Source organism: Ambystoma mexicanum, chromosome 6p, assembly GCF_040938575.1.
Source record: "Ambystoma mexicanum isolate Mex_15411 chromosome 6p, UKY_AmexF1_1, whole genome shotgun sequence".
Taxonomy (NCBI): Eukaryota; Metazoa; Chordata; class Amphibia; order Caudata; family Ambystomatidae; genus Ambystoma; species Ambystoma mexicanum.
The window spans coordinates 1,278,168,914-1,278,189,435 of NC_090935.1; the positions used below are offsets into that span (position 1 = coordinate 1,278,168,914).

At 44.1% G+C, this 20,522-nt stretch overlaps 1 protein-coding gene across 22 annotated transcripts in view; it reads right to left on the minus strand.

Annotated features, from left to right (window-relative positions):
• PTPRD (protein tyrosine phosphatase receptor type D) overlaps positions 1 to 20,522 on the minus strand; it is a 4,803,934-nt gene that overhangs the window by 385,263 nt on the left and 4,398,149 nt on the right. For 10 of the 22 annotated variants that reach the window (XM_069625937.1, XM_069625936.1, XM_069625933.1 and 7 more), the window contains 2 exons: positions 18,311 to 18,337; positions 16,017 to 16,134 (listed from right to left, as the gene is read on the minus strand). The exons of 5 other annotated variants lie outside the window; for them this stretch is intronic. In XM_069625937.1, coding sequence (XP_069482038.1) covers positions 16,017 to 16,134; positions 18,311 to 18,337 — 145 coding nt within the window. The remainder of the gene's footprint in view (positions 1 to 16,016; positions 16,135 to 18,310; positions 18,338 to 20,522) is intronic. 7 more of the 22 variants (XM_069625939.1, XM_069625938.1, XM_069625942.1 and 4 more) reach the window with 1 other exon arrangement.

Here is a 20,522-nt window from a genome sequence, read left to right on the forward strand (position 1 = left end):
TCTTGTTTCAGTGCATCTCCAGAAAACCAAAGTGGCACAAAAAATAAAAAAAAAACACATTATTGTGGCGGGGGTATCTTTCAATGGCAGTGGTAGTAACATCGGCCATTTCAGCTAAGCCGCACGTGCCACAGCGGACATAGTAGCTATACACGGAAGTTCACCTCCAGGTCAAAGCCACTGAGCAGTGCTGTGAGGATATGCAGCTTAGCTCAAAAGCACGCTTTTTTGCTCTCAGAAAATGCCTTTGTTTTATAGGGCAGTCTTATTGGATACATAACTTTAGCGACCCACGGTAGAGGTGCGCAGCCATCCACTGTGACTGCACGTTGTTGGATTGTGCAGCTCAATCTGGAGAAGGGATGGACGTTGGCTGGGTGAGGGGGGTGCTGCTTCCCTAAACCTCCGAAAGCTCAGAATGGACCTCAAATAGCCATTCTGAGGATGTGACTGTCACCCGCTCTTGTACTCCATGTTATCCATCATGAAGGCGTGAAAACATATTACCCCTGGGGGCTCTCATGCATTACAGGGTAGCTACTGATAACTGGCCCACAAGCCATAACGGGATCACAAACTCAACTCTGTGTGGCCTGGGTTTTAACTTGTGCCAAATCAGAAGAGTGCTTGTGATTATACGACTGCAATGAGTGCAATAGAGCTGTAAAGCCATTATCAGTGGCAAAACCGAGAAGTCATGGAACTGTATTCACTAATGCAAACATGTAAACTAGAGCGTGTCGATGAGTTGTGCAAATGTCAACTTGCTCATGTGTATGTCATAAAGCAGACTAATTATAAATTACCTAGATAAAATAATGGTTGAAACTGAAATGAGTTTTCATAAAACCCAAAGAAGTAATTTGTTACATCAAGAAGCTTTGTTTCTTATTTTTTGTCCCTTAGATGAATGCTATGGAAATTAAAATTATCGAAATTCTGTTAGAGAAAGTTAGGAATAAGATGTGAGAAAAACTGTAATAAATGTTTGTAATAAACTAAATGTTACAATAAAAAAAAGCAGACTAATTGTCCAATTGTGCGTGCATTCAGAACGTTTTAATAAACGTGGAACTTTCTTTTGCTCTGCTTAGAAATTCTAAATAAAGTGGGCATGTGACGCTGACAGCATTGCTGACTCCCTTTAGGGAACTGATATCAAATCAAACCTTTTGAGAATGTTGACTCATGTATTTCTCTCCTCTAGGGACTATAAGTCTTACTAAGTGGATGTGTTCCAGACTGGCAATTCTTCCAGACACTGTACAGATACCATTGAAGTCAGTGTAACTATAACCCTTAATTCTTTCAAAATTGCCACTTCCCTTTTCATAATTACCTGCTCTGTTGGGGGCAATTCACAAATCACGTTTGCGGCCGCAAAAACGTTTTTGCTGTACAAATATGCAAACTGTGACAGCCAAAAATTACATATGAATCCAAAATCTGTGTAAAGGTCCATTTGCACCACAGCTGGTAGTAGGTTAAAGTTGGGACATGGTCAATTCCGGTGACATATATGCAACTTTCTTGAAGTGGTATTTTTTCCCCAGAGCATCCTTCAGTTTCTCCAAAGTTTGACGCCATCTTTGGACACAAATAACCGAGATTTTTTTTTTTTTTTTTTTACTTCTCTGCGTTTTTCATTGAACAGGAACTTGTAGCTGACTTTCTTCTTATGAATGTTGTGAACGGGCATGTGCAAAGTGTGGCAGCCACAATGTATTTGTGTTGCAAGTGCATTTACAGTGACTCCGCATGCACGTCCACATTTGCGTGAGGCCACAGACACAACTTGGGTGTGTCACATACTGCATACACAAATGCAGTTTTTTGGGAGTTGCTCACAATATTTTTCTTTCTATGAACAGTTATGCCAGGGATTAAGCATCCATTAAGTACTAAGCATGCAGAGCACAGAATGACACACCCGAGAGGTATGGTTTTCTGATCACTGAAAGGAAGAGATGTGCAAGACTTTGCTAAACTATATTTGTCATATTGTATATTGATTTTCTATTTTTGAGAAGCCTTAAGTGCTTTTCAGCGATCAGTGATCAAAGACAAAAAACATTATTGTGAGGAATTCGACCATCCGGATGGCGGGCGTGCGCTCCCCTGGCCTTTTTCGGAATGTTCAATTAAATTGAATGATGGTAGACCAATCTCAGGAAAATTTGTAGGGCTAATCAACACACATGTTCCTATGCTCACATCACAACAAACACATATGCCTGTGTACTCTGGGTGGACACAGACTACAGGCCCTGTCGTAGTTATTTGGAATGTGACAGCCAGGAGTGCACTATGTCATCTAGAGGAAGGGGGTGGACCAATCTTCCCCCTGCCATGGCCAGCCTTATTAACTAAAAAAGTCTCTGCTCTATGGACCCGCCCTACTATTTTCTTAGGCCTGCAGCTGGTGGCAGCGATTAACATACCATTAGAAGCTACTTTCAAACAGGCCCACACAGGGCCTAGCTGCAAAGGTTAGCAAATAATACAGGAAGGCCAAAAACATTCCATATGTAACTGCGTCCACCTGAAGCCAGCTCCCATCCCTAAGTATCAATGACAGCGAGATGCCATGTCTAGGACTGAGGTTTAAAGTAGGCCAGTCCACAAGCAGGACCCCATTCATAAATTATGAGAAAGTGACTTGCAGTAGCTAGATAATCTGGTCTTGCCGCAGCATCAAGGGAGACAACAGACAGGAATATGGGTGGGACTTAGTATCAGAAGGGAGTGTGGCCCGAGATTTGTCTATTGAGAGATGGTTCCTGCCATTTTAGTTCTGGGGCACACCTTGTTCCTGTTTTCACCCCTGTACCTTTCCTGTTCCAAATCACTCTGGTTATGACCTCATGCAGACAGGTGATTGTTGGTAGGGACCTCCAGATTGGTTAATTAAGGGAGGCTTAACCTACACCAATTACTGTGGCGCGCTTGGACCCTGGATGAAGGTACAGTCTGCCTTACAGCTTCAGCCAGTGAAGGAAGGCCAGGAGATCTAAAGAGGGAACCAAGATCCCTCCCTTAAACATCACCCAGGGAAAAAACATAACTCAGAGGACCCTTCAACAGCTCCAGAACTGGTACCCAGCCAGCACACAGCATACCCCGCTGGGCTCTGCAGCAAGCTTCCTGATAGGAAATGCCAGAAGGTCTCTGAACCTACAACCAAGCTCAAGACAGCTTCCTGCAACACACTGCACAGCTGTGGGTTGCACGACTGAAAATACGACACAAGCACATTGAAGAAGCTGGAAGAATTGCCTTGACGAGCATCTACCGATGTCCACCTTAAAGGACATTTTTGAGCCAGGCGAGTTGCTCGATCTGAAACCGACAGCAATGCTTACCGTTGTCAAGCCGCCATCTCTTAAAGACATCTGAGATGTCTTGCCCAGTACTTCAGAACTGCCAATCAGCACTGAGACAATGATTCCTGACAGTGGACAGCTGTATAGGCCAGCTTGCAGCTGTTCGTCTAGTTTCACTCATTGAACGGTTTTGCCGCCTGATATCCGCAACTGACTCCCATCTTGTTGCAGAAGCCTGCAAAGCACCCTTAAGCTGACGTGACCCTGTCGGGCAACAAGAACATCTACAGCTCAAGGTACATTGCGGTTCTGACACCCTGGTCCTTCCCAGAAGGCCCCTACATACATTCAAAACCCATTGCTTCCTTTGTTCTGAAGCCAAGAAACCTTAAACTGTTGTGGTTATTAACCATGCCAACTACCCTCCTGTCAGTATCCGGAGTGCATCCCCCTTCCTTCTTTGAAATGGTCTGTCCTCTGCATTCCGTTACAGGGTGGGTTGTATTTTAGAGTGTTGCTAGAACTATCTGTTGTGATATAAATATTGTAGATATGCTGATGCAACCTTGACTGGACAGTCCCTTTAATCATTGGGTAAGAATTGCATTTGTGCTGTGTTTCAACTAACCAACGATCAATGACCTTTCGGAGATAAGCTTGCCATTTCATACATATTACCAAAATTGAACAAGGAGGTTTATAATGTGCTTGTAATTCCAATCTGTTTGGATCTCTTCTGGAGTATTAGAGTTGTGGTGCTAATTGATGGTTTAGAAACCAATATTCACCAATGGACCACTGGTACCCCAGAAGTTGATTTGTCATAATTATGGATCTTCTGATTAAGGTTCAGTAAGGTAAGTTAAGTGATCTTTTGTGTTCACATCTACCAAAATGTTGTCCTTGTGCAGATGGCTTTTTAAGAAAGGCTGGTACGGGTGTTCGTTTGTGCAGGAAAAAAAGATAAGCAAAATCTATGGTGTTGATGCGTGCAGGTCAGAAGTATCCATTACCTGTGTGCTAGTATGTAAACTCTTTATTCTTTGTGATGGGTATTGAATGGCACGGGTCAGCCATTAAGACAGTCCCTGGAATCTAAAGCATTGATTGAGAGAGTGGTTGTTGATAGATTGGTAGGATAGTTGTTTTTTAAAAGTAAACTATAGCTAGTGGGTAATCTGAAGGGAGTGGGTGAAGTGCATGGTTGCAAGAGTAAGTAAGGAGAGGGTTTGTTGAGAGGTCTGAGGTGGGTGGAGGAGGAGGGGTAGGGTTTTCTTTGAGAGATTCGAGTATAGTTCAAAGTCCTGCAGCTGAGGTTCATAAATTGGCAGTCTATCTTATGAGCGGTACTCTGGAGAGGTAGTCATCGTTTAAAGAGAATTATGATCTGAAGGTACAAGGGAATTATTTAATAAGGTATTATTGTTCAAGGTATTATTGGGGTTCTTGGTGTGAATGCTCCATACTAGATCGAGGAAATGGGTAGTTCTCACAAGATGACATGGAATTACAATGTGTCTCATGTCCAATTTGTTTGGCATAGTGCTGGGTTCAGGAAGATAGCTGTTGTATAGCTTTTACTTTGTTGCTGTGTTTTCTCATTTCTCAAGTTGGTTGGTTGGTAGAAAGAGCCTACTCTTGAGCTGTCTAAAGCTATTTCATGAATCGTTTCATGGTCGTTCACTTCCTGGGGGAGATGTTTTTGAAGGGTGTTCCAGAGTTTTGTGGCCAGAAAGGAGAATGATAATTCCCTGCTGTGTTTCTAATTCGAGTTTGGCACTAGAATTAGTCTAGGGCTGGAACTTTCATTTGAAGAAGAGCAGGCCTCTTCCATGGTAGGTGTGATGTGTGGTGCACAAGTATTTGAAATGAATCCTTTTATTTATGAACAGGCAGTGGAGGATAAATAGAACTGGTGTGATATGTTCGAATATCTTCCTTCTAAGTAGTCTTGCCATTGCATTTTGGACTCTTTGTAGTTTCTCTATAATGTAATCCAGGAGTCTGAAATAGAAGAACAAGTTGCTTATCCATGGTAATTTTCTTTCGAGGAGATGTTCCTCCCACGTATTCCTCATTTTATGATATTTCCATATTCAGCTTGAGCTGCGTCTGCAATTTTTCCATCAGGGGGTGCTGCGCGTCGATGCTTCTCTACTCAATGTCCCTCAAGGGCCTCCATCTCGGTGTCAAGGTCATCAAAGTTAAATAGTATGCATAGCGACCGTTGGCTTCAGATCTGATTTTTACATTCATAGGTTTATCCTACGTCTGACAGGTACTCAACCTGAAGAGCGTAAACTGTAATAACATGAAAATTCAACTGCGGGGTAGGCGTGAGAGGGGCGATGAGGAATACATGGGAGGAACATCCAGTCAGAGAAACCTTACCATGGGTAAGTAACTTGTTCTCCAAATGGATTGTGTCCTCAAACACATTCCTCATCTTATGATAGACTCCCAGAGCAGTGTTTTTATTTCTGGAGGAGGCAGTCAGAATCTTCAGTTTGAAATTAGAATGTAGGAGTTCATGTTGCCCTGTGTGTACTGCCTTCCCAAAAACACCTTCCCGGCCTGAGGAAGAGTCCAGACTATAGTGCTTGGTGAATGTGTGGACTGAGAACCATGTGGCCAACACACAAATATCCTGAATTGGGACTCCCCTCTATAAGGCAGAGGAAGTAGCCATGGCACTGGTCGAATGTGCTCCGAGACCCTCAGGAGGATCTTTTCCAGCTAACCTGTAGCATTCAGTGATTGCAAGGATGATACACCTGGATTAGGTCTGTTTTGAACCCGTCATCCCCACTATGGCCCGTATATCCAATAAACAGTTGATTGTCCTGTCTTAATTTAGATATCCTGGAAATATAGAAGCTAAGTGCACGTTTTGGGTCAAGCATGTGTAGCCTCTGCTCTTCCTTTCCAGGATGAGGTGGGGGATAGAAAGAAGGTAAAATGATTTTTTGACTTAAATGAAACTCACAATTTTTGCCAGAAAGGTCATTTTAACCTTAAGGACCTATCCTTGAAGAAAATTGTGTAAGGTGGCTTGCATGACAAGGTTTGAAGTTCACTCACCCTACGGGCTGATGTAAGGGCCACTATAAGAATGGTCTTTAAATTCAACAATCTTAAATGACAGGAGTGGATAGGCTCGAATGGAGCATACATTAGGAATTTTAGAACTACGTTGAGATCCCAAACCGGGAGTGGAAAGCGGACCGGAGGAAAGACATTTGTCAATCCTTTCAAGAATTGTATAACCAGTGGACTCTTGGAGGAAGATACCTCTTCAAAGGAGCACTTAAAAATAGATAGCGCTTCCAGATACCCTTTAATTGTACAAGCATGGAGACCCAGATTAGCCAGGTGTAACAAGAACAATAAAACCATAGGTGTACTGCATGTAAAAGGGTCCACATTCCTATCTCTGCACCAGCTGCAGAACTTGTGCCAAAGGCAACGGTACAAGGACTTTGTTGCTGGCCTTCGGTCCAAAAGCAAAATCTCTGTTACGCCGTCCAAGAGGTCCCAATCCTTATATCTCAACCTCTCAGAAGTCATGCATGGAGGTTGAGTATCTTGATCTCTGGATGGAGAATCTGAAACTTCTCTCGCGAGAGAAGGTCCGCTCTTGGTGCAAGACATATTGGAGGGCAGATGGACATGTCCAGAAGGTCCGGATACCATGTCCTTCTGGTGCAATCTGGAGCAATAAGGATCATGGGTTTCCCAAACTTTCTCAACCTCCTTATTACGTGAAGAATGACGGGGACTGGAGGAAACACGTACAGGAGTAGAAACTCTCAGTCCACTACGAATGCATCCCCTAGAGCCCCTCTTGAGGGAAATTCCCTGGAGCAATACAGTTCACACTTCCTGTTGTCACTGGTCACAAACAGATCCACTTGAGGTGTTCCCCAAAAGGTGAAGATCTCTTGAAGGACTTCCTGAGCTAGTTCCCACTCGGGGGAGACTATGCTCTGCCTGCTCAGAGCATCCGTCACCGTATTCTCCTCCCTGGGTAGGAGAACTGCTGATCGAGAGGTTCCTCCTTGAATTGCCCAGTACCAGAGCTGCATTGCTTCTCTGCACAGTGGTAGTCACACTACACCGCCTCTCTTGTTGAGGTAGTACATGACCACTGTGTTGTCCATCATTATTGGGACATTCTTTCCCCATACAGTGGGCAGAAAAGCCCTCAGTGCTCCAAATGATTGATGTCTAGTTTGGATTCTGATTGAGACCAACGACTGTTGATTGTTAGATTGTTGGCTTGGGATCTCCATCCCGTGAGTGAGGCATCTGTGACTTCAATTATCTCCGGCCATGGTTGACAAAAAGGTTCTCCTTTCAGAATGTTTTCTTGGTTGGTCCACCACAGAAGATCTGGTGCTACTCTGCTTGGAACCTGAAGGAGATCTGACATTTTGCCTGAGAATTGTGACCATTGAGTCCTGAGCACCCATTGGAGGGATCTCGTTCTCAGGCGAGCCTCTGGCACCAGGAAAATGCAGGATGCCATGAGGCCAAGCAACCTCAGAAAATCGAAGGTTTGAAGGCTCTGGGCATTGTGGAATTTGTTTACCATCTGCAGAATGTCTTGAGCCCTCACCTTGGGTGGCGAGGCTTTTCCCAAGGAAGCGTCTAGGAAAGCCCAGATGAATTGGAGCCTTTGACATGGTATCATGTGGGTTTCTTGAAGTTGAGGGAGATGCCCAGTCTGTGGAGAGAGTGACAGGTGGAGCTGAGATGTTCCAGGGCCTGTTCGGGGGAACGTGCCCTGGCCAGCCAATCATCCATGTAGGTCTAGAGGTGAATTCCCCCTCTCCTGAGACTCGCTGCCACCACTGCAGAACTCAAAACTAATCATGAGAACCACTAACAGCAAATCTCAGGTACTTTCTGTGCTTGTAATAGATTGGCACATGAAAGTAAGCATACTGAAGGTGCAATGATTCTATCCAGCCTTGAAGCTGGGGGGCCTGAAGGATCTGAGAAAGGGTAACCATCTTGAACGTGTCCTTCCTAAGGAACTTGTTCAAGATTCTTAAGTCCAAGATGGGTCTCAATCCTCCGTCCTTCTTGGGTATTGCAAAGTAAGGGGAGTACCAACCCTGTTCCTCTCTGCTACAGGTAACGGTTCTATAGCACCTTTCTCTAGCAGTGTGAACATTGCCTGCATAAGGAGCGCATCTGGAACTTTAAAAGAGCGGTTCCCCGGTGTATGAACCTGAGGCCTTTTTAGAAAGGGAAGGTAGTAACCCTGGGCCACTGTTTCCAATGCCCATGCATCTGAAGTAATACTCCACCATTCTGTCAGATGCTGTGAGAGTCTGCGTCCCACTGGGGTCTTGTGGCGTAAGGCCACAGAGAAGTTTTGAGGTGGCTGATGTAGCAGCTGAGGTTAAAGCAGCCCCTGCTTGGGCAGTTTTAGCACCTCTTTGCCGTCCTCCATGGGAGAATCTTTTATGACCTCTTTTATTTGACAGTTCTCTCTCTTTTTCAACTGAGAAGTAATAGCAAAAGCACCTGCCCCTCCATGCTGTACCAGTGGTGCTAGTAGGTGGCTGTCTGAATGCTGCACCAAGGGATTTGGCTGAAGCTTTGGAGGTCTGCAGCTTCCCCAGGCTCTCATCAAACTTGTTGCCAAATAAAGGAGTGCTGTCAAAGAGCATGTTAAGAAGTCTGGAATGTACATATTAAGGAAAACCAGACTTTTTCAACCAGGCAAATCTGCGTGTTACATTGCTAGCCACCATTGCTCAGCTGATACTCTCCGCAGAGTTGAGAACAGTCTGGAGGGATTCACACATCACATCTTTCCCATCCTTGACAATGTTTAAAAAGCTGTCTAGTTCTTCCGCTTTGGGGATATGTTCAGCCGCCATCACTATACAATCCCATAATGTGAAAGTGAACTTGGCCAGTGCACACATGGCATTTGCTGATTTAAGATCCATACTCCCCGCAGAGAAAACTTTTTTAGCCCAACCGTAATAACCCCGGTCTTCTCTGTCCGTGGTGTGGGGGCGGATGGTATGCCTGTTGCCTGGATGTAGAAGTGGCAGCCTGAACTACCATGCTTTCAGGATTTGGGTGTTTTGTTAGATAATATGGGTTACTAATTTATGCACAGTACTTGCTGGTTACTTTTTTGTTCACAGCTGGAGGTAACTGTGGCATCTCCGAGTTGGCATTAACTCTCTTTTGCAGAGCTACATGGAATGGTAGAATAGGGTCCTCCTGGGGTCCCTTATCTAAAATATCAGTTAGGTCATCCTTCTCAAATAGTGGTGCAGGCCTACTCCATCCCAGATATTCTATCACTCTAGACATCAGTTGTCTGTAGGGATCTGGCCTGCCAAACTCTATTTCTGGAGAAGTGTCTAACCCACTTGCAGATTGCAGGGTGTCATGTAGATCTTTTATTCTTGAGTCCTTTGAAATGAAGGCCTCTGGAACATTATGTGTCCCACACTGCAATCCAAATGGACAAGCTTCATCTGAAGATGGTTCATCATCATCATAAATTGAGGAAAGGGATTTGAAAAAAATCCTTCTTTGGCAGTGGAGTGAATATTTTCTTGACATACTTCGAGGATTTGGGAACTTGCATCGACAATGGCTTGGAAGTGTTCGTTGCCGTCAAGGTCGATGTCGAGGACTTCGTCGGCTGTGGCATCGATGATTTTTTAGGCCTTGACACGGAGTCTTTTGGTGCCAATGGTGTCAATGAATTTGGCATCGAATGAGCCTTTTCTCTACATGAGAGAAACTCTTAGGATTCTCAAGGAGATTTTTCTTGGACACCCATGCCCGAGGACGCACAGGTTTGTCCCTTGCCTTCCTTTTGTTGTGTTTGTCGACACTGGCATGGCCCTTACCTTTCTTCCAGGGTGTTATGATATGATATGGCATTTATAACTAGCCTATACACAAGTGTTTCAAGGCTGTTTTCTCGAATAATTCGAGCATCTTTAGTCTGAACTTCTCCCAATCGGCCAGTTTGGCCGATTTGGTTGGGTACGAGACCCGTTCTCGGGAGGTACTCAACGGTAAAGATGGTGACCCCTGGTGTCTTTTCTTAGACAGCCATGAGAAAGATGACAAGTGTTGTGCGCCACTGTCTGATTGGGACCTTTTAGCTTTCTTCTGACGAGGAGAGTCATCTCTCGACTCGTCAGAAGATCACCTTTTTGACAGGGATGTGAAGGCAATATATGGGACCTACCTGCAGCCTTTCACACTCTTTCAGGGCCTTGACTGTCATCGATAGGCAGGACCCACACTCCGAAGTTGAATGAAAAGATCCCAGGCACCATGGACGCACCCGATGGGGTCCGTAAGGGAACTTTTCAACCTAAAGTCGTGCCATTTTTTTAACCCCAATCTCAGAGTTGATGATGCCGATGCAAGTGCCATTTTCACTAAACAAAAGGTTTCTTATTCTAGGAACCGAAGCGCGCTAATAATCCGAAGCGTTAGCTCTCGTGGAAAACGGAACTGAAGCCAACGGTCTCTGCACACTCTATATAAAGGCTCACGAGGGACATCAAGTCGTCAGGCATCAACGCTCATTGCCCCATGCTGGACATAATTTCCAAAGCAGCTAAAGCAGGATATGGAGATATCATAAAATGAGGAATACGTGGGAGGACACAATCCATTTGAAGTTGTTAGCATAATCTAGTCTGGATAGTACTAGTGAAACCACAGCCATGATAAATTGAAGAAAAAAAATAAACTGCTATTACAGTGCATTTGACCTGCAGTCCATGTACGAGGGTGCTGTCCCTTGTGGTTCCAAGTATCCTTACCATGGTGGATAGAAGGGTGCTATGAACGGTTGCACACTTTGTTTGCTGAATCGCAAGTTTGCAGATTGTTTTGATGATTTTGCTGATTTTTTACCATAAACAGTGAGGGATGGCCCCCATGACCCTCCTCCCACTCCCACCCCCATACTATATGCATTACCCCAACTTACCATCTACGTGTTTATGGTAAAACAAATATTAAAAAAACAGCAAGTAAATGCAGGAAAAAAGAATTCTGTGAAGTAGCCATTCGGCAACAGTGGTGTATACCAATGGCACCCCTCTTGTCAGTCCAACGGTTTGAGGTGAGGATGGAAACTGTTGGATTAAAGAGCATCAATTCAGTTTTGGCAGGGTTATGTTTGAGCCTTTTGCTGTTATCCATGTGTCCACGTGTGAAATGCATGTTTTAATATCTGTGATGTTTGCTGATGCAGGGTTTGCTGATTTCTAGATAATTTGTGTGTCATCTGCATATGTGAAGCAGGTGATGCTACATGCGATATTGAGGTCCAGCATGCGTGCCATGTAGACGTTTAATGGAAGAGGTGAGAGTGTGGATCGCTGGAGTTCTCCAGTGGTCAGCTGGTGAGGCAGGTATTTCTAGAGGTCCATGCTGGTGGTTTTGGTACTGCCCATGAGGGAGGGGGTAATCCAGCATAGGGTTGTTTCTTAAATTCAAATGTATTCTTGTCTATTTACGCAGATGTCATGATTGATGGTGTCAAAAGTAGTTGGCATGTCCAGTAGAATGAGGCGGCCCCTTGAGTTATCATCAGTTTTGCGTTTAGGCATTTCCCAGATGAACCACAGAGCTGATTCAATACCCCTGGATTGTCTGAAACAATGATGTGCCTTATCCAGGAGGTAGTTGATTTCAATGAAGTCCTAGAGGGCACCAATGTTGGAATGTTCGCAATATTTTTCTGATGATAGAACTGGTTTTGATTGTGCTCTAGCTAGCTGGGTCACTGTGGGTTTTGTTGAGCAAAGGTGGAGGCAAAGGAGCTGGAAAACCTCTGGCGCCAACAGACTCATTAAGAAAGGATAGGAAAATAGGTCTTGCTCCAGGATTTTTAATGATGGATTTGTAATAATAAGGAAGGCACAAATCCTCTGGAGATCCATCTTGCATAACGTAATATTAGTGAGGAGGTCCACGCACACTGCGATCCTCTTGTGAAGAAACGAGCATCCAATGTTCCAAAGAAAAAGCCATAAATGGTCCCCAAGTAATGCGTGAAGGAAAGCTTCTTGGTGGCATCACCATATTATCATGGGTGAAGTGACAGTAGCATATTTTAGAAGACATCCACATCTACTTCTGCAGGCAGGGAAAGGAGATCATGCAATATCTGAATGACCAAGTGATTTTTCAGTTCCCTGGCTCCTCAGACCCATCTAAATGCAGGTGTCATCCCACATCGCCACTCCGCTTCCATGTACGAGAAATATATGCATGTCCCTTACAGCGGGAGGCATACCATGCAGAGGATAATGGTTGATCACTGATGTCAGAGGAGATGTAATCCTGCATTATTTTTTTTTTAATTTAGAACCTCACAGTTAAGTAATTTGGATTCTGTGTTTTGAAATGGAAACATAACATATGTGCATTTGTCAGAGAAATAGAGAAAAGCTGACAAGCTCCCCGCAATTAAACACCGGGTGCTCCGTTTTTAATAGCTGACACCCTTTTATGTGCAGAATTTGGGCAGTGTTTCAGTCATCACCTGTTACCTACAGCTACATTGTTAGGGGTAGTGGTTTGGCAAACCCAAAGTTAACGCAGTCCACTTGCAAATAAATGGCCCTCATGTTAACACCCAGTTTAATAAAACATTATTTTGACAATAACAAAATGCATTTGCTTACTGATTTGTATGCTTTCGTTTTGTGTAAAGTGATCACACCAACTGTGTGCTGCAACAGAGCACTTGCGGGTGGAGACGTGTAGAGGATACACGGGAGAGGTGGGGCTGAGGTCCGGGCTTTGGGTCCATAAGCCAAACAGAGCAAGTTACGTTTCAGGTTGATGTTCCTTTAAAATGCACCCAGGCTGAAAGTTGAAAAGCAAATTCAGGGAGTCTGATCTGAGGCGGATGTTAGGCTGGTATCAAGAGAGCGGTCCGCTGAGGTTTAGGTTGTGGTTCAAAATGGGAGTGCATTGATACAGCAATCGATGCAAAGTGTAGGGGAAACACAGTAAATCAAAGGAAAAACATGCATTTTTACCTAGATCTTGGGGAAAGGACATATTATATGGTTGTGAAGGTTAGAAAACAAAAAATAAAATGTTTAATAAGGGCGCCATCTTGGTAATATTGCTTGGTGAGTTTCTTTTGTTGTCAAAAAACGAAATATACCACTTGTCCAATCAATACACCATGGTTTACCAAAGAACCAAACTGACAAGCTTTGTTGAACTGACACAAGTCAAGACAATTCTTTCTAAAAGTAACTCTCTTATTCTATGTTTATGAAATTGCATATTGAATAACAGTGTTCAACTCAACTGTCCCTTAATGTCAATCGTACTGTTTAAATGGATGAGTGGTATTGCCTGGCAATCTAACTTTGACAGCTGATTGTGTCCATGCTTCACAATGGGCTTTGTCCCTGCAATGATTGCTGGTAGAATTTGTATTTTGTGTGCACACATCTTCATACATGTCACAACAGCACAACATTTGCAAAGTAACAGAATATATGTAGCTATAATGACAAAGTCACTTTTGTGAGACTTGGGGATGGATCCCTGGAGACCATATGGACGAACGGGGGGGGGGGGGGGTGTTCACTACACCGCGATACTGGTCCCAGATGACGTACACAAGGGATGCCCAGAACCTCCAACCGAACCCCAAGTCTTGTATGTCGCACCCCACATAGTCAGAAGGAAACTTCCCAGTGGTCTCCGAGAAGAAGTTCAAGCCTGCATTTACAAGATGGTGAAATACCTGTCCCAAGATGCCTTGCTCGTGAGTCCTGGTTCACTGAGCTCTGTGTACCACATATTGCATAAAAGAGAAAACAATTGACATTAAATAATATGTGTGGAAATATAGTTTTCTGAGCACACCACAAATCAGCCGCAGGTTAGCAATGGACAGCGTGTAACTCTGACAGTAGGACAGGGAGGTGCACATGCAGAGAACCCCAGCAGTGCTTTACACTGGCAGCTTAATCCTTGACTTGGATGGCCATGGATAAAAGACAGAACAAGTCTTCGGTGTGTGGAGCTGTGGTCCGATCAGTAGCGAAAGATGACTACGGTCATGATCCTGGCAATCAGAGGGCCTACTTCTGATTGTTGCACAGCTGCGACAGGTTCCTCTATCGAAGTCACAATTGTAGTTCGGGGACAGATAAACAAGATAGCCCAACAAGAATATATTGTGGGAGTTATGAGTGATATGGAAAATGAAAGATGGCGACAGAGCTAGGTGGAGGGAGTGGCTAGATAGCTGTGAAAGACAAACAAATTAAAAGAGGAGAAGGAGAACCATCAAGAGAGAGGGAGGGGAGGAGGAGAAGCATTCATGGAGAGAGGAGGAGGAACATCAAAGGTGGGCAAGAGAGGCGGAAGGACAGCTTGAGAGAGAAAGGAGGGGAGGAAGAGCAGCAATAGATAAAAAGAGGAAGACGAGGAAAGGTCAGATTGGGCAGATGGAAAGACAGAGGAAAGGTAAAAACACTGGATGGAGGCAGGCGATTTCAAGAGGGAGGAGAGGAGGAGAGAAAAGTAACCAAACACCTGGATGATGGTTGGGGATGGGTACTGTCAGAGGACTGGACCTGGAAGGTACTCCATGGATGGTGGACCAAGTTGCAGATGAATGGCCTGATATAAGCAGTACAAAGAGACGAGCAAATACAAACCAGAATGCAGACATGAGATTGGAAGGAGCTACCTAAAGCACTGCCATGATGGTGACTTGCAAGTACCAAGGGCTCCAACTCTTCCAAAAGAGTCATACACCTGATCCCTATTAGACAACCTAAGGGTGTCATGGTGGTAATGCCAGGTAACACAGGATCCCAGGAGACCCACATGACGTCTTGAGGAATCTAATGCCCGGAACGACCCAGGGCTAAGGACAATACAAACTCCTAGAGTCTGTCGGCGACTCTTGGAATCATGAAGGGTGACAGCCATGAACACCCACAGCGAGGGAAGGACTCAGGACCACAGCCCTAATGAAAGTGGAGAGTTGAGTAGAATTCCCACCACTTGCTGCTCTGATTTCAAACTGGCAACTTTATTAATTATACTCTTTTCTGGCGTTTTCCACAAGGAGCCATCATCTCGCAGACTTTTAACCAATGAGATAACAGATAAAGCAATCAATGGAGCCCAGAATTGCTTTCTGGTCCTCTGAAGATCCATGGGCAGATGCACTCTGTAACACAAAGTCCCCAAAATCCTGTTCAACTAGTAAACGGGAAACGTACAAAAAAGGCCTATTATAGACATAACTGCTGTCTTTGATTTTACCAAGCCCAATAATTAGGGAGCGACATGAAACCTCAAATCATTTTTTTCTGTGTATTTTCTACTGAGATAAAGGAAGTAATTACTACGAAATGTAACTTCAAACACACGAATTGCTTATGCTTGATGTGTGCAAAAAACTCTGAAACACATATGTAGTATGTGCAAGCCTCATTAGGGAAGCAGGTGCTTGGTTTACCTGAAAATGTCTGTCTATAATTTGAGGAAGTTTCCTTAATGGAATATTAGCAACTTGGCTCGAAAATGGCGTCTGCGCTCGCCGCATTTTTCAATTTCTCTTAGACAACAGACGCTGCGGCGGGCAAAGGAAATCGAATCCAACATGTAATTAAAAATAAGGTAGCGGGGTGTTACCTGCACCAGTTGTAGATACCACTTTCGCCTTGCTGCGCGCTCCGTCTCCCTTCGTTGTGTAGGCTGTCACAGTGATGGAGTATGCAGTTTCAGGCTGCAGTCCAGAGATAATCATTTCCTAAAAATAAATGCAACAGGAAAATGGATCAAACTCCTATGTCTTGAGACAGGAAAGACTGAAATTAACAAGTTCCTGCCTGCGAATCTACCCTGGACGCATCCGGAGCTCTGGCAAGAACTGCAGTGCAACACTTGATGAAAGGTTCGGGGTTCTAAAAACATTGGTACATCTGGGATTGGACCAGTTTCAGAGCAGTTTGCTGACATCCAGATTTTAAATTGCAAAGTGTTCAGTAGTGTGAGGTTGGTGCTGCTATTTCTTTTCCTATGTTCACGAGTCTTCTCAAGACTGTATTCATATATACACAAACCCTACATTGTATCTCACATTCTCTCCCTGCGGGCAATATGAAATGCAAACTAGATTGGTTTGTAAAATGTAAGTCGCTTTTTAGGCTTACTAGTCATGTATTAGGTTTCATGCTGACATTTTCATATGATCATGGTTTTAGTTGGTCATAAGGGCTTGCAAGTATCCTAGTAGTGGCTGTCACCCTCTTTTAGAATAGAGAACCGCCAGCAGAGTGAACAGGTTCACATGCCTTCTTTCCTACTGCAAAGAGGGCACCGGGCCAATAATATGCTTAATGGCCTTACAGGTGAGCTAAAATAGGGAAAACTCAATTAAAACGAATATAAGAAAGGTGATAAGAAGGGTTCGATTCCACCCTTCTTTACTGATTGGGCTATTATATTAATACAACATCGCTTTCTGTATCGGCAAAATGAACCACAATATGAGGGTATGAATGCCCACATTATTTTCTGATATCTTTTTTGACTTCCATAGAGAGAGTGGGTGCATACAGAGGTGCACCACTTGCTAGATCACCCTGATGAAGAGCAATGAGGCAGAAACACTACTGCTATTGTCTTTTTTTGTTGCGTTGTGCATGTTGAGCTGCTCCTGTTTCGGCAGAGTTGGAATGATGCTCATATTATTGTGCCCTTCTTTATTGGGGCAGTTGAGTTAGAGCACTGGTCAGAGAGGGCACAACAAAACCAGCCCCACTTGTTAAAACGTGTTGGCTCACGCAATTCTATAATATTCTGTGAAGTAAATACAAGAGAAATCATCAAATAACAGAGATCGTCTTGCACCAAACCAATTTCAAAATTAAAGCTCATTTACATCTTAGGATGTGCCATGGGTTCACTATGGGATGTCCCTTTTGTAAGCACATACTTGTTTTAATTATTTTATCTGTTTTACCACAAGGGTTAAAACGACTACTGCAAATGAAGACCGCGCTGTGCCAAAACAGCAGCACAGAACGATGTGAGTCACCACTGTGCAAGCTTGTGTTTTTGTGTGTAACCACCACGAATGCTTTGCAAATGGAGAAATGCATGTTAACAGCCTTGCCTTTGCCCTATCTCAAGCTCAGTTTTTCAGTGGATGACAATACCGTTCTGGGGTACATAAACACCTAGACAATGACAACATCAGCAACACAATTGTGCATTCCACAGTTACAAGACTTGGACCACGACATGCAAAAAACAAATGTAAAAAAATAAATAAAAAACATAAAAAATCCATGTTGGCTTCGTTTGATGTGAGGAAGTGCCACGACAATCAGTGCACATGCATGCAAAGAGCAGCAGGCAGCTTTACTGTATCTTCCAACAGCCAAGCAATATCAGTCCACCCCTGTGGTCTCAGTCAGTTATATTCATGAACAAACCAAACATAGTTCACTGGTTCTTTCAGATGTCCACTCTCTGATACCGTGGATCAGATCAAACATGGCGCACTGCAATGCGTAGGAAGAATGAGTAGCGAGCCATGGAAAGCAGTGAAAAGTAATCCCACGGCCCAAAGGCTGGATACTTGGGCAAGTCCAGGCAAATCTCCATGTTTTAAATCTGTTTGAACGCCTTTCTCGGTGCACGGCTTCTCAGGTTATGTCTCAGGGCGCAGTTAGTCACAGCCAGCCTTTCAAACGATACACAACACCCTGGAATTCCGCCTTCTGCCTCTGCGCATGTCAACAGCATGGCGTATCCACTGCTAAGGGACTGGACAAATGCGAAGCACACACGGCGAGATGCGCCACGGATGACAGGGACGCACACAGCATGTTAGTGCATGCACTTGCAAGAGTACAACAACAGGCGGGGGTTGGGGGGCAACAGACAGCGTTCTTCTGGCGGCCACCTGCACTACTCACATGTTCAGTAGCGTCATCATATTCCCACTGATTGAGAGTACACAATGCAGGAAAGAAAAAGAGAAAAACAGGAGGTGAAGAGAGGTTTGAAGACTGGCAGCGACCACATCTCTTCTCCTATGACCAGAAAGACTTGTCAGAATTGAAATTCAGGATTCTGTTGCAACGTCATCAGTGATTGACAGGAAATGTGCACAAAGCGAAAGGCAAATTGGACTGTGGAGAGGCAGATGCCATCCTATGTTAATGTGTTCTCCTATGCTACTTCGGGACCATTTTGTGACTTGACATTAGGTATCAGGGGTGACATAATGATCCCATTCAAAGGAGAACTAGCACATTTGGTGCAGATTCTAGTTCACTCAATACACGAAATATCGCCAGATTTCCCTGAAGCAAAGACGACCGAAATTTTTACTAACCGCCCCCCGCCCCCCACACCCAAATCGATATCTGATTTTCGGCATGACAGGTAATACATGCGTGCAATATTTGTTGATTGTTGCCAAAATGAAGAAAAAAAAATACACTTAATTTGGCTCTATTTAGCATTTGCACCAGAGGCATGAACCAAGCTCAGATGTCTTGAAATGCGGTATCTATGGTGCAAGCCGGCCTTTCCAAGCTAGCCGAGCGCTGCTCTGCCATTGCCCTCACTGCCTTTTTGTCCCTCTCGCTCCCATTGCCTTTTTATCCCATGATGTGGGCACGTGGGTACAAGAGGGTGTCTTGTAATGAAAAACTATAGGGATTACTTATGTGAGGCTTGCAGGAAGTTGCACCGCTCTGAAGAAGTCCCTCTTCATGTTGATGACACCAACACAGAAAACAGACTTCATCAGCCCTGCACAGCCTCCTGAAAGTGATCCGTTTGTTTTTTTTCTAAAATGTCAAATTCTAAAAGATCCTCTGCAATCACGTGAGCACATTGACGGCGCTAATGGTAATATAACCCCTGTTGGGGGGCTAACTGATGTTAACAGATTCTTGCTTCACTCGGCCACAGAACTTGGGTGGTTGGTGATAGCAGGGTCGGCCACTGCCAAGAGTTCAATTGCCTCAATATAAAGTATCTTTTGAGGACCTAGCACGTATGCAAATACACACGTGGACACGAATAAGATGGCCACATGCTTTGTTAATGTGGGTTTACACTTAAAACACACTTCTAAGTATGTTGATACTTTCATTGATTTTGGTGAGAAGGGCAACATTTTATACTTAATATAAAGTTGTATATTAAAATATGATTGTTCTTTGCTTTGGATGGACATCTTTAATTCCTCTTAAGTTATTGAAGACCTCTTGACGCTGTCACTCGTTTACTTTGCGATAAAGAGGGCGTCACTAGTTTCTTGATTCATGCGAATATGGGACATACAGGGCAAGGCAGTCGAAACTTGTTGCCAAACAGCTCAGGGAGTATGTCTCTGGCAGCTTACAGTCCATGTTTGAAGCATTTATTTAAGAGATTTTGCAATTCTTATGCATGCCTTTAAGCAACGTCTTGTAATGTTTAAAAGCTAAAATAATCAGACTGAACATCTCTTGTGTTATTTAATGTTGTCAAATTGCATAGGAGGCCTGCAGTGTCTACTCTCTCATATTTCTCTATGAATGCCCACCATCTGATTGGCATAACAAGACTAAATTCCCTTGTAACAGAGGGCGGATTTTTTTTTTTTATTAAAAGAAGACAAGTACAAACAGGCTACCTAAATGGGGCTTTAGAATGTGGCAATAAGCCCCGAGCAGGCGGGCCATTACTACCTAAGGTAATGCCCCCGGGGCCCATAGTTATAGGCCCTAGCGTAACGAGGGCCTTAACGGAGGCCATCTTAACATTAGACGGTAATGGCCCGCCGGAGAGGGGCTTATTGCCATTAGTATTCTGGGGTTTTTAGCCCCAGGATACTAATGGCGTTGTTACTTTTTTCAATCAGCTTTTGTTTTGCCAGTTGAAAAAAGCTGCGCTGCAGTACGTGTTCATTCTAGAAAGACTGGAACACCCCTACTGCTTCATTACTACAGATCAACAGGGCGCCATTTTGGGCCTAGTTGATCCATAGTAATGAATGGAGAGGTGAGTGAGGAAGCTTCACTCGACCCGGCGCGCGAAGCACGCAGATGCGTACACGGGATTACACTCTGAAATGGCTCAAGCCAATCTACATTAAGTGTATCTCATGGCATCGACACGCTGGGTACTAAT